Below are 14,248 nucleotides of genomic sequence, written 5' to 3' on the forward strand. Positions count from 1 at the left end.
AAGTGGGAAAGAGGGAGGGGAGAAAACCAAGTGAAAGGGAGGGGATGAAAAGTGAGTGCAGGAAGAGGGATCAGAAAACAAGTGAAGGAGAGAGGTTGAAAAGCAAGGGGAGGATGAAGAAGGAGCAAGAGGAAGGCAGAGAAAGTGAGTGGGGGAGGGGAGGAAAACGAGCAAAGGAGGAAAGCAGGTGAAGGGGAGGGAGAGGAAAGTGGGAGGGGAAGCAAGCGAGGGGGAGGGGCAAGTGAGTGCAGGGGAGGGGCAAGTGAGTGCAGGGGAGGGGCAAGTGAGTGCAGGGGAGGGGGAGGGGAAAGCGAGTGCAGGGGAGGGGGAGGGGGAGGGGAAAGCGAGTGCAGGGGAGGGGGAGGGGGAGGGGAAAGCGAGCGCGGGGGAGGGGGAGGGGGAGGGGAAGCGAGCGCGGGGGAGGGGGAGGGGGAGGGGAAGCGAGCGCGGGGGAGGGGGAGGGGAAAGCGAGTGCGGGGGAGGGGGAAGGGAAAGCGAGTGCGGGGAGGGAGAGGGGAAGCGAGCGCGGGGAGGGGGAGGGGAAGCGAGTGCGGGGGGGAGGGGAAGCGAGCGCGGGGGAGGGGGAGGGGAAGCGAGCGCGGGGAGGGGGAGGGGAAGCGAGCACGGGGAGGGGGAGGGGAAGCGAGCAAGGGGGAGGGGGAGGGGAAGCGAGCGAGGGGGAGGGGGAGGGGGAAACGAGTGCGGGGGAGGGGGAGAGGGAGGGGGAAGCGAGTGCGGGGGAGGGGGAGGGGAAGCGAGCGAGGGGGGGAGTGGGAGGGGAAGCGGGAGGGGAAGCGAGCGAGGGGGGAGGGGGAAGCGAGCGAGGGGGAGGGGGAGGGGGAGGGGAAGCGAGAGAGGGGGAGGGGGAGAGGGAGAGGAAAGCAAGAGGGAAGGGGGAGGGGAAGCGAGAGGGGAGGGGGAAGTAAGTAAGAGAGAGGAAAGTGAGTGAAGTGGAAGGGGAGGAATGCGAATGCAGGGGAAGGAAAAGCTGAAACCACATGGATGGGACAGTATCAGTGTTGCCAGCATGTAGGGTCATCATAGGATGGGTGGGGAATAGGAAGTCATTAGTGAATATCTGGTTTCAATCTGGCTATGTTTGTGTTTAAATACTGCATAAAATCACCATCTGGATACACCAATCAACAAGCAAGACACTGGAGGGAACCAGGCTCTCAAATTCCAATTCCCAAATGTCAAAACTACTTCACTGGTAATCTTCTGCCCTTTTCTGGCCTCTCTGCTATATTCTACCAACCATAATTTACAATGCAAATCCTCAGATCTTCGAGATTAAATCAAAAAATAAATCTGTTCTTAAAATATTAGGTGATCTTTAAGCAGTATTAAAAATACCATATATAATGCAGCCAGTATTTACAATTTACAGTGGGAACAATTGTAGAGATCCTCTGGCTTGCTCATCAGCCTCCTAGGTACAGAAGAATGACACATGAAAGGGACGTTAAAAAAAAGCATGAATAATTTTTCCAACAGCACATCAGCAAGCAGCTGGGGCCGCCAAAGGACAGGATGATTTATTATCTACCAATCCTCCATCTGGTGCACACACAAATGGGGGAGATTAGAGCTAAAGAAGGGAATAAATTTTAAATAATTGGTTTTGTAATGAACACTTGCATGAATACTGAATGCCTGAAATAAAATCACAGAATTGTTGATAATTCAATACCATTTAATTATACATATTAGGATCGGATAAGGCCTAAAACAGTGTAACAAAAATTGTGACCGTTATCGGATTTAGGAGAAGGAATACTATCTCATTAGGATTTTAGTTAATACTCTTAATTTATGTCATCAAGTAACTATTATACAATGCTAGTCATGATATTAAAACATAAACTGTACCAGGGAGAGAGACTGGATCAATAACTATGTGCAAAATAAAGTGGGGGAGCAAGGACACTGTATCCTTGTGGATATTTCACCTTTACAGTAAGGGCAGCAAAATAATCAATATTACGTACAAACACTTTTACAGATGCACTACATTTTGTTCACAAAGGAAATCTTCCCCCATTAATACATTTTCTGATTTGTCTAATTCTGATTTGAATCCATTGTGAGGTCGGGCAGGGGGGAGAGGAAAAGATGTGGGAGAAAGGTAATCCAATTCAGGACTAAGGCTATCAAACACAGACTGCGGAAGAAGGATGCCTTTTCTCAATCCAAGCTTTTTTTAATAGTTTTATAGAATATTTCCACAGACAAACCTCAAAATTCCAAGACTTTCGGTGCTACATAGAACGTTGCTGGACAGATCAATAGACTGCAGAAAAAACAATAAAACATAATTCACATCAGTAATGACAGCTCTATCAACATACATGAAAACTGTTTGATTGGAATAATGGGTTCTTACAAACACTCACAGTTAAAGTTTCCAGCAAAGATAATCCTTGGATTTCTGATATTTTGTTGTTGGATAGATCAAGCTCCTGTAACTGATGTGAAAAAAAAGTACATTAGATGAATAAATGGATTAAAATTCACATTTATGATTTCCTGATGACTGAATCCTTGGGTTTAATTCAATTCAAAGCATGCACTTCGTAAAGCAATCCAGTATTTCCTTACATCACAGTGCTAGCACGATTCCTGCCACCTCCACCCCACCACACAAGTGCCAGTATTATACTCACTTCCCTCTCCCCACCACACTGGTGTTTGGCCCATCCACATCACTACCTCCCTACCCCAATCACCCTCAAAAGACAGAACCACCTATGGCAGTAAACACATCCCAAGCCACATCCCACCAATCTCAGGAGAGGAGTACTAGCCAGCAGGTTTTCAAGTGCAGAAATGTGCAACACCTGATACCTTGTGACAAAAACTTTGGCAATGGGAATTTTGATAGAACGGGCTAACAATCAAACCGGTCATCATTCCACTGCATCAACACTATTCCAGAGTACCCTTTAAAATGCAGCGGAATGTCTTGCCTACAGATTTTAGTACCAGAACACAACATAATCTTAACCAGTTAGCAGGAACTGGCCACCCTTAAATGGTGCTACACTTTATACGAATGGACGTAGACTAATTACAAACAGATTGCAGCCACTGTGATTAGACAGTGTACAACATGGGCTGCATAGTAAAGGATGTAGGTAAAGAAGATATATATGCATATTGCAATTCATAAAGAATTTCTGCCACACCCGCCAACAATCAATAAGATGGAATACATCAAAGTCTTGGCCTACAAATTGCTCCAATTTACCTAAAATTGAACAGCTGTCAAAAACAAAGTTAATGGGTCACAGTACACTTTTCTAGCAACTCAGACCAATCAGAGGGTCCGGCAGTCTGTGGCATCACTTTGTTCTAAACATTCTGTCCACATACAAATAATTAAAATAAAACATGGGAACAACATTTAGTCCCTCAAGCTGGGAACATGGGAACAGCAGGTTATTTAGTCCCTCAAGCCTGTTCCGTCATTCAACGAAATAATGACTGACCTCTATCCTAACTTTGTATACCTCCTTTCCCCATATCCTTCAAAGTCTTTAACAAATAAAAATCTATCAATGACAGACATAAAATTAACAACTAACACAGCATCAATTGTAATTAGCAGAGGAGATTTTTAAACATCTACCACACCCTCTATGTCTAAGTGTTTCCACATTTCTGAAAGGCTGGCTGTAATTTTTAGACCATGACACCTAATACTAGATTCACACTGCACTGTGAAACCGTTCCTGTGCACGTGCCCTATCAGTTCTATTTAATATTTAGGAAACATCTCTTAACCTTTTAAATTCCAGGGAATCCAACCTTAGTTTTTGTAATCCGAGGAAGTAAAGAAAACCATATTTACTTGCAGCATCTCAATCCAAATTTTCTAAATTTTAACATCACCTATTCAAAATATATGTTCACTGCCAACATTGACAATAATTTGGGAAAATCTAGCCTGCCATCTTTAGTTCCTCATTTTAAATTCAGGAACAAAACAACTGTCACTTTAAATTCATGCCAGTTCTACAAAAATTCTACTTCTGTAGTGAGTATCATTGCAAATACTTTCTACTGTTCTCTGTCACAAAGTGTCATGAAACCAGCCCTACCTAAATTGAAAGATGAACTTCAGGAGCTGTAGCTGAGTTGTGGACAAGGCAAACAAAAAAAAAATCAAAAAAATACATTTCTGTTAAATACAATAATCTGCAAAGGTTAGCAGGCATATTCATTTCTTGCAGGGGAAACAGCTTAAAATACATTTATATCATGCTGTGAAATGATACATATGAAATGCTTTACTTTAGTAACCACTGCATTTTTCCAGTGCAGATCTCCTGGTGCCCTGCAGTTCATTGCTCTGGGAGCTTGATGGGTTTGGTTTGTGGCATCTGCTGCAAATACAAGTGACTTTGAGGTCTGAGATTGGGAGGGAAGTCAGTAAACCTCAAGAGTAGCTGAGAGGGAGACCCTGAGAGCAGCCAGAGGTGGGAATAGGTAGGAATGGTTGAAGTAGCCCATTAGAGCCCTGCATAAAAATCCATTATTTCCATAGTATAAAAATTTAGGTAGGGCCTTAGCCATGAACATGTGAACAGCAGCAGAAATGTAAATGTATTTGCTGATTACTGGCCATAATGCTTCCATAGAATCAGATCGACATTGCATGCAGAAAAGAATGACAAAGATATGTTAAGGTGCGGATGATGAATAATTATGTATACTTGTGAGTAACCACCTGCTTAAGGCCCACTTTGCAGTTGGTCTGCCGGGTCAGGTGATCCAATTTAGCATTCAGGTTCAAAACCACGGCATCATTACAGCTCAGAGGCTGCAACTTGTCGACTGAGCCGACACCAGAGAAGTCCATTCCCAATTCTCTGTTCTTTCTCCCTGGACGTGGAAATTATTTTTCCTCAAGTGTCTATCTAATTCTCTTTTGATGTCTCTGACTCCATTTCCACCACCCTTACAGGCAGCAAATTCCAGATTATAACCACTCAAATCCCACTTTCACCTTTTACTCATCACTTCGACTCCCAGTCCCCTGGCCCCCATGATGGCACCTTGAACATCTCTATCAAAATTCCACCCAAACTCCTTTGCTCTTAAGGACAACAACCCCAGCTTCTCCAGTCTATCCTCATAGCAGAAATCCATCATCCCTGGACCTATTCTAGTGAATCCATTCCACAATCTCTCTAAGACCTTCACATCCTTCCTTAAGTGAGGAGACCAGAATTTTTGGCCTGTTTCACACAGGTACATCATAATCTTCCTGCTTTTCCTGCCCCCTTGTTTATGAAGCCCAGGATTCCGTAAGCTTCACTAACCACTCTCACAACGTCTGTCACTTTCAAATATGTGTGCACATTTACACCCTCCGCTCCTACACACCCTTTAGAACAGTGCTACTTAGTCTATATTATCTCGCCTTGATCTTTCTGTCATAAAGTGTCACTTCGAACATCTCAGTATTAGATTTCATTTGCCACTTGACCACTCACCTGTTACCTGTCTATACCTTCTTGCAGTCTATTACTATTCTCATAGAATCATAGAAACGTACAGCACAGAAAAAGGCCCATTTGTGTTGACTGTGATCCTATACCTGCATTAGCCCCATGTCCCTCTATGCCTTTCCTAAATATCTGTCCAAATGCCTTTTAAATGTTGTAATTGTATCGGCCTCTACCACCTCCTCTGGCAGCTTGTCCCAGATAACCACTGGCCTCTGTGTGAAAAATTTACCCCTCAGATCAATTTCTCCCCTATTACTTTCTCCCCTCTCATTCTGGAGTGCCCTGCCCAGGGAAAAAGACTATCTATATTATCTATGCCTCTCATGATTTTATAAATCTCTGTAAGGTCACCTCAGACTCCTACGTTCAGTGACATAAACCCAGCCTTTCCAATCTCTCTTTATAGACACAACCCTCCATTCCAGGCAACACCCTGCTGAATCTCTTCTGCATTCTCTCTTGCTGCTGCATCCTTCTTTTAGTGGGATGGCCAAAACTGTACAGAATACTTCAAGTGTGGTTTAACCAATGTTTTGTACAGCTGCAATATGCATTTCTTATAATCAACACCTTGGCCTATGAAGGCAAGCATACCAAAAGCCTTCTCCTTAATCCTTAATTTGTTTCCAAATTTGATGCCATCTGCAACATTTGAAATTTTAATATGCACCTCCATATAGAAGTCATTAATATACATCTTAAAAATAGTGATCCTAGCCCAACTTCCAATGAACACACTGCCACCAGCCTCCTGTCTGAAAAACAATGATTCTCATCGCTTATTGTTCTTAAGCCAATTCCATAACAATGCTGAGACTTAATTTTTTACTCCATGGACATCAGTTTTGCTTTGTTTTGTATTGGACTTAGCCAACTGCCTTTTCGAAAATTCACAATTTTTCCCTCAACTTTTTCTGTTACTTCAAAGATTCAGTTAAGTAGGTTAGTCAAACAGAATTTGCCTTCAATTTACTGAATCCATCTTGGATTTAACTTAAACTTCTCTAAATGTCTATCGTTTTTTTCTCCTTATTATTGCTTCTAAAAGCTTCACTACCGAAGTTAAACTGATAGGCTCGGAGTAGTCCGGCATGTTATTCCATCCCTTTTTCACAAGGGTATCAAATATGCCATGCCATCTGATTGATTGTTCTTAAATGGATCAATGCCAACCATCATTAAAATATAAAGACCCAATTGTGAAGCTGGGAGGAATGACATTAAAACTGCTTCTCTGACTCTCATTCACAGATGTTAAATACTAAACCTTTACCCAACACCCACTCACCCTGGCTGCCACTGCCAATCATTTCTTTTGCAAGCATTAGCTGAAGGCCACTGCCAGCTATGGAGCACCACAGTCTTCTTTGTCAATGAGGTCCCTAGCGACACCCAATAGGTACCTGTAGCCTGTTACATAAGAAATAAGAGCAGAAGGCCATAACATCCCTTGAGACTGCTCTGCTATTCAATAAAATAACAGCTGATTTGATTTTGCCACAGCTCCAATTTCCTGCCTATTCCTCATAACCTTTGATTATCCTATAGACAAAACATTCATCTTAGTGTTAAATATATTCAAAGATTCATCCTCCAGAACAGATGGCTCCAAAGACCGACAAACATCTGACAGACGAAATTCCTCTGCCTCTCTGTCTTAAATGTGCTATTTCCTATCCTGAAACGTGCCCTTAATTTTAGATCCACCCTCAAGGGGAAGCATCCTCTCAGAATCTATATCATCAAATATATTTCAACATATATTGAAATCTTATATGTTTCAATAACTGATGGTTGCTGGTGTCATTTAAAAGATGTCTAAGACCCACTATTGAGTGTACCTTGGGTGTATCATTCGTGTATCAAAAGGCACGTTGTGCCTACTTCCACATTGTGTTTCCTCACATGCTGTACAATAAAGTAGCTCTGAAGCTTTGAGTGTATATGTCATTATGGTTGAACAAAATTCAATATTGGCTGCACCTGCAATTAGTTATTGTGCTCTGGGACAGCCCATGAAATCTTGTTAAGTTCTTGCTGGGATTCAATACCTATTGTCACAGCTAGTGTACTTCTGTGTTACAGGGAGATTGTGTTTCTACAAAACAGTCCATATTGCAATTTTCCATAACATAAATCCCTTTTTTCCTCCCATTGAATCCCATGTTAAGAATTGAGATGCATTCCTACGGGAAGTTTTTATCTAAATAGTAATGCCCCAAGGGTGGGTAGTATATAGGCAAGGGAAAGGATTGTTGCTTTTAACTAGAAATGGATGCTACATTGTTTGATAAAGTATCATTGTATATGTATAAACAGAAGGGACTGCACTGTCAGTTTACAAAGCAAATCCCTTAAGTGACCTCCTGCTGTAAACCGGTAGTCTGCAATCAGTGTCCTTGGTGAAATAGTTAAATTCTCTGTAAATAGTTTGTGTTTATTTACCTATTTTCACATAACTTCTGTAAAAGCAGATTTTTTTTTCCAGATCTCAAATCTTTTGAGTACTGATTTGTAAATTCCATAAGGGTGAACTTCCATTACCCAAAATGCTGTAATGCAGAGGGACAGTACGCTTTGGTCACTCCTATTTCCTCTACAAGAACCACTGACAGAGGGAATTTCCTCAGGTACCAAAGCAGGCAAATGGGTTTAGTGTAGATGGACAAAAAGGCTGGCATAGACATGATGGGCTGAAGGGCCTTTGCTGTACGACTCTACGACCCCAAGTCTGGAGATCTGACTGTTTGCCAAATTCTGGGGCCTTATATGATCTCTCAAAGTTTCCCATATTAGAGTACTCAAAGTTTGTTCAAGATAGTCTGTAGCTGGCTTGACTGTATCTTGAAACTTGGACCTCAAGGTACTTCATGCAGCCAAGGGATCAATCACGAGAAGTGCATGGATCATGTCTGAGACATACACTGCAAAAAATGATCATTAGTGTGGCTTCTCACCTGACGGGAAACTAGAGCACACACAACTGTTTGTCTTGACTATATTTAAGTCATATATCTTACAATCATAACCATAACTTTAACTGCATACTCCATTTTACGAACAGAGATTACTTGTACTAGTCTTGCTCTCTTCTTAAAGTCACAGAATTTTTTTTTAACCAGGCTCCTCCTGGGCCATGAAGTAGACCCAGAGACAAATGATTTGAAATGGTCTTTGGCTTCAAATCATATTGATGAGCTGGTCAAAAATGATATACTGTTTTATCAGAAAACAGATCAGTGCAACTCATCAATGCCATTGTCACTGTTAAGATGAAACAAATAATCAGATTTTTCTGTGTTTTATACTTCCATTACTGACCTTATTACATCTACTGAGATCAATAACCCCACACAACTTGTTATGGGATGCAAACAGCTCCTCGAGACAGGGCAACTCATTCACAGCCTAAATAAAGAGAAAATGCAGTTATGACTCATCAATGAAAAGCCATTTCTAAGGAATGGTAGGTTATGTAAATAAGGTCACATACTAACTTTTGTTCCCACACTGACTCAATCCAAGTTAACCCACATTTCCAAAAATCTGATAAATGTATCTCATTCTCAACTGCAACTAATATTATTGATGTTACATTTAGAGGAAATTAGAATGAAGATGAAGATTTATGTGTCTGACAGGCAGGCAAAAATTGGAGGGCTCATTCCTGAAAAGAATGAAGACTTGAACTAGGATTTCAGCAGGAGAAAGGGACATACAGGTGGAAAAGTAACGAAAGGATAATGGAGGGGTTTTCAGTTAATGGACTACTACAACCCGAGTATAAGCATGCAAGAATCACAAAATAGTTACAGCATGAAAGGAGGCTATACAGCCAATCAAATTCATACAGGCTCAATGTAAGAGCAATGCAGATAGTCCCATTCCCCTGCCCTCTCCACATAGCACTGCAAATTTATTCATTCAATTTCTAAAGGCTACAATTTAATTTGAGCTCTGGGTTCAATCCTGATCTCTACTGCTCTCTATGTGGAGTCTGCACATTCTCTGTGACCATGCAAGTTTCCTTTAGGTGCTCTGGCTTCCTCCCACATCTCAAAGACCTGTGGGATGATAAGATAATTGGCCACTGTAAATTGCCAGTAGTGAGTAAGCAAGAGGTAGAACGTGAGCAAAGTTGTTGGGAATGTGGGGAAAATAAGTTACAGGGAAGATTAGTGGAGGAAAGGGATTGTTCTGTAAGCCAGCAGAGACTTGATGGGGCAAAATGGGTTCCTTCTGTGTCATAAGGAAATATGAAATCTTCCTCTACTATTATGCTTGACAGGGCATCCTAGCCCAAGCCATTTGCTGTGTGAAAACTTTTTCTCATGTTACCTTTGGTTATTTTGCTAAACACCTTCATTCTAGTTCTAGTTCTTGATCCTTCTGTCAAGGGAACAGTTTTGTTCCATCTACTCTATCTGTACAGCTGTCAATCTCCTCTTAACCTCCTCTGTTCCAACGAGAACAACCCCAGTTTCTCCAGTCTATCCACATAACTACAGTCCATTAGCACTAGGATCATTTTGGTAAATTTCTTCTGTATGTTCTTTAAAGCTTTCACATCTTTCCTTAAGCATGGCACCCAGAAATGGCACATAACTCCTGCCACGGCGGAATCAGTTTTTAAATACAGGTTCGTTGTGACTTCCTTGCTCTTGTACTTTGGGCCTCTATTTATAGAAGTCCAGGATTACATATGCTTTTAAACCCCTTTCTCAACCTGCCCTGCCACATTTAAAAGCAAAACACGTATACACCTCAATCTCTCCGTTCCTGTGTCCCTTTCTGTAGTGTTTCTGTAGAAGTTTTATACTTCCTCTTATCAACACATAACGCACACATTTCACATCATTAAATTTCATCTGCCAGATCTCCATCCATTTCACGAGCCTGTCCATATCTCCTTGGATATTCTTCACAGTTTCACTACACTACTAATTTTTGGGCCATTTGTAGATTTGGGGATGAGTGTACTAACTGATAGAGCTTGACACAGAACTTCAGCTGCATTGCATGTCAATGATGAATAAAAAAATAGGCCAATCTTGTGATATGAGCAGAATAGAAGGACTCATATACGTACCGATAAGGAAGCTGTTCTCACTAGAAATCTAATTTGTATTCTCTTTCTCCCTTTGTTCACTTTGCACTTTGTTCATTTTTTTTTCCATTATGGTTCTAACGTTCTCATTTTCCTTGCACTTTTATAGAGCTCCAGTGCTGTCTGTGTGGAGTTTGCAGGTTTTCCCTATGACCATGTGGGCTTCCTCCGGATGCTCCAATCTCCTCCCACATCCCAAAGACATGCAGATTGGTACGTTAATTCACCACTATAAATTGCCCCTAGTTTAAGAAGGATGGGGATCTGTGGAGAACAGGTTACAGTGAAAATTAGTTGGGGAATGGAACTGTTCTGAGAGCCAATGTAGACTGTAAAGGCAAAATGGCTTCCTTCTATGTTGTGAGGGAATATGGAAATGAAAGAATGAGTTGATGTAAGAAAGGTGCAGTGAGTTATTGTCTGGGGTCAGTGTTTTTAAAACACCAAGAATATGTTTCTTAAATTCTAAGTATCTGTTTAAAATGTTCTTGAAAAAGATTAGTGAATTTAAAATCTACTTAAATGAATTCCACTTAGGCTTCTAAAAAGCAGTAAATATACTTAAGTGATATCTAGAAAATTCAAAGCAGGGGAAGAATTGATTAAACCTATTTCCCAGATCCTGTAACAGTTTCATCCTTACCATGATGTCAGTTAGCTGGTTATAGCTGATATCCAGAGAAGTCAGTTGGCTTAGTCCTGAAAACTCCCGTGATTCCACACATATCAGCTGGTTACTATCCAGTCTCAATGTCTGCAGCTTCCGCAGTTTGAGCAAACCTTTTCCTATACATGAGAGAGAATGATGAACAACTGACATTTTATATTTGATCCCATGCTGCAATCAGGCGTGAATTTAATGTATTCAGTACTTGCATAAATAAAAGTGCTCATTGGGGCTCTCTCAAGAGATTAACAAGTACTTTACAATCAACTAAATACTTCTGAAGATGTATCATTACTGGAGGAAACACATTAGTGCAGAGCTTGTCCCAAAAAAGCAAAATAATAAAGTAAAATTATCAATATTAGTTCGGGGATAAAAGACTGGCCAGGATATGCTGTGACCTTGCCTGCTCTTCACCCAACTTTACCTGCACTCAACATGACCCTATCCTATCCCCAGAGAAAGCAGGGAGGGCTTTGTTTAACACATCTTCCAAAGGAAACTCCTTTCAGTACTTCAGTATCAGTCTGCAATATGAGCTCAAACCTTTGGAAAGGGACTTGAAACCACAACCTTCAAGAATGGTAGCTCTGTTGACTATCTGGGACAAGACTATTGAGTCAAAATATCAGGGCTATGAAGAGAGAAATAACAAAGATTCCACACAATTTCCCATGTTATCCAGTGTTCACATTAAGTGTGAACAAGAAAGGCCTGATCTGTGATGTCTTCGGTTCACTGAAGGTGTTTCTGGGGCTCATGGACAATAGTTTTTCCAAGTAAAGAACCCAGTGGATTTCTCGTTTTCAAGGAACTATATTGTTCATTAAATACCATCTTCAGAAGTGGAGGGAAGGAACCAATTTCCCTGAACTAGAAGTTTTACTGAATATTTTGCCAACCACCTCCTACATGCAGAGCAGGACTTCAATATTCTCTTTTCAGAAGGATCTACCAAACTATATGTATGTTTGGACTCTTGTGATTTTAATGCTTCTCAAATAAATGTTTTTAAAAATAATAATAATATATATCAGTGAATCTGCAACACAGTTAAACTTACTGAAGTCAGTAGGCACTGCAAAGAATAAGATACCCAGTAGGCACAGATAACATTGTGCTTCAGAATGATCAGTTTTACTTCTTTAAACTTTATACTTGAGTTACATTAGTTGTTCCTTCTCAAGGGAAATGTGCTTTCCTGTTGATGACACTGTGGCAACAAGTATCCCCATTATAATACACTACATGCTATAGATTTCACTGAAGAGAAACCAGATTTCCTTCGTTGCTTCAATAAAAGCAGATAATGCCGGAAATACTAAATGAGTCAGGGGGTATCTGTGGGAAGAGAAACAGAGTTAATGTTTCAGGTTGAGGATGCTTCCCACAGATGTAGTCTGACTGCTGAGTGTTTTCACCATTTTCTGTTTTTCTTTCATATTTCTACCATTGCAGTTTTTTTTTAATTCTCCTTTGTTGCTTCTTTCTTCTTTAATGAATGATAATTCAATAGCACAAAGCATATAATTTCTTAAAATGCAATCCAACTGTGCTCTGGGAAAGCAATCTAATGGGATTTTTACTCCAAAGAAATATGTCATAATGTAGGCTCCAGGATTCATGTTTGTGAAGTTCTAATTTTGAGCGACACCATCAGGAAGCCATGTTGTGCACTCCCCACAGTTTATTTATAAAGGGACACAGGGTTGCTTAATTTCTCAGATATTGAAGAGTAAGAGGTTTAGATTCATGAAGCAGTAGATTTAACAATTCATGAATAAATAGGCTGCAGGGATTACCTATAAATATTTGTGTACACAACATCCGATACACTGAAGAGCCCAGGAGTTGCTTTATTTCCTTTTAACGCTGTTGAAATACTGTTTGGAATGATTGCAACATGGGCAAGTGCCAGCGCCTTCTCTGCCTGATCTTGTGGGCTGAAGGAAAAGTCAGTGAAGTCTTCTTTCCTTGAGTTTGGAGTTAGGGTGAACACAGCAGTGAGCAGCAAATCATGCGATGTGGCAGAGATCAATGGTAGAAGCCTATCAGGAACCTGAAGCTAGGAAGCTAAGAGTAATTCCATCTTGACCTCTACGGGCAAAGCCTTCCAGGCACATTTGTAAAGCAGTGTTTGACGTAACATGAGATTACACATCTCATTGGGAACAAAATATGGAGTTTAACTGATACCGCTTTAAACAGCAATTTCAGGGAAACGGGGTTATAAAGCTTGGCTGTTCTGTGGGTGAACAATAACTTTGCTTTTCAGACCAGAAAGGCTGAAAACTATGCTGGGGATCAACTTTGGATGTTGACAATAGTGAAAAGGTGCCATGGCAATGAAAATCTCACTGAAAAGTAAGGAGTCATAGGATGCCAACAGTCTCAATTAGAAAAGGACTTCCCGTATCTGAAAGGAAAATAAGCTGTTCTGCATGACATTGACAGTGCACAACAATTTTCTACCAAATCCAACAGAGGCTGTGGCTGCAAGACCAGGAATCCCCAGGAGAGCTACAACTTATTAAAAACAGAGATACCAGTGACATAATCACCTTTTTTACCCTGATGCCCTGTGCTGCATGATGACCAGGAAGAGCACTGTAGAGGCTGCAACTGAAAACTCAAGGTAAGAACTCAACTGCCCTGTCCCTGGCACCTGCTAATACCACACAGTATGCCAGGTTTTAGCTACGTGAGGCTCAGATGCACAGGGCCCAGCCAGTATATCAGGCTTGGCATCAGCGTCCCAATGCAGCCACATCCAACTCTAGACCCCAGAGTCCATCAGCTTATAAAACTGAGCTACAGCACTAGTGGGTTGCTAGGAACAAGTGCAATTTCAAAGGTCTCCTTTAAAAACCTGTTAAGACATAATGGCCTGTAAAAGTCCTTGAATTACTATCTCTGTACACCTTCCAGGTTTTACTCCAGTTGGAGACACAAATGCAG

General features: G+C 41.2%; 1 protein-coding gene across 1 annotated transcript in view; it reads right to left on the bottom strand.

Annotated features, from left to right (window-relative positions):
- The window catches only part of LOC127580133 (protein phosphatase 1 regulatory subunit 7-like), a 70,012-nt gene that overhangs the window by 25,720 nt on the left and 30,044 nt on the right, over positions 1-14,248 (bottom strand). The window contains exons 6-9 of the mRNA XM_052033344.1: positions 11,267-11,409; positions 8,838-8,924; positions 2,397-2,468; positions 2,238-2,293 (exon numbers count right to left, since the gene is read on the bottom strand). Of these exons, the coding sequence (XP_051889304.1) occupies positions 2,238-2,293; positions 2,397-2,468; positions 8,838-8,924; positions 11,267-11,409 (358 nt within the window). The remainder of the gene's footprint in view (positions 1-2,237; positions 2,294-2,396; positions 2,469-8,837; positions 8,925-11,266; positions 11,410-14,248) is intronic.

Source organism: Pristis pectinata, chromosome 18, assembly GCF_009764475.1.
Source record: "Pristis pectinata isolate sPriPec2 chromosome 18, sPriPec2.1.pri, whole genome shotgun sequence".
In the NCBI taxonomy this organism is placed as follows: Eukaryota; Metazoa; Chordata; class Chondrichthyes; order Rhinopristiformes; family Pristidae; genus Pristis; species Pristis pectinata.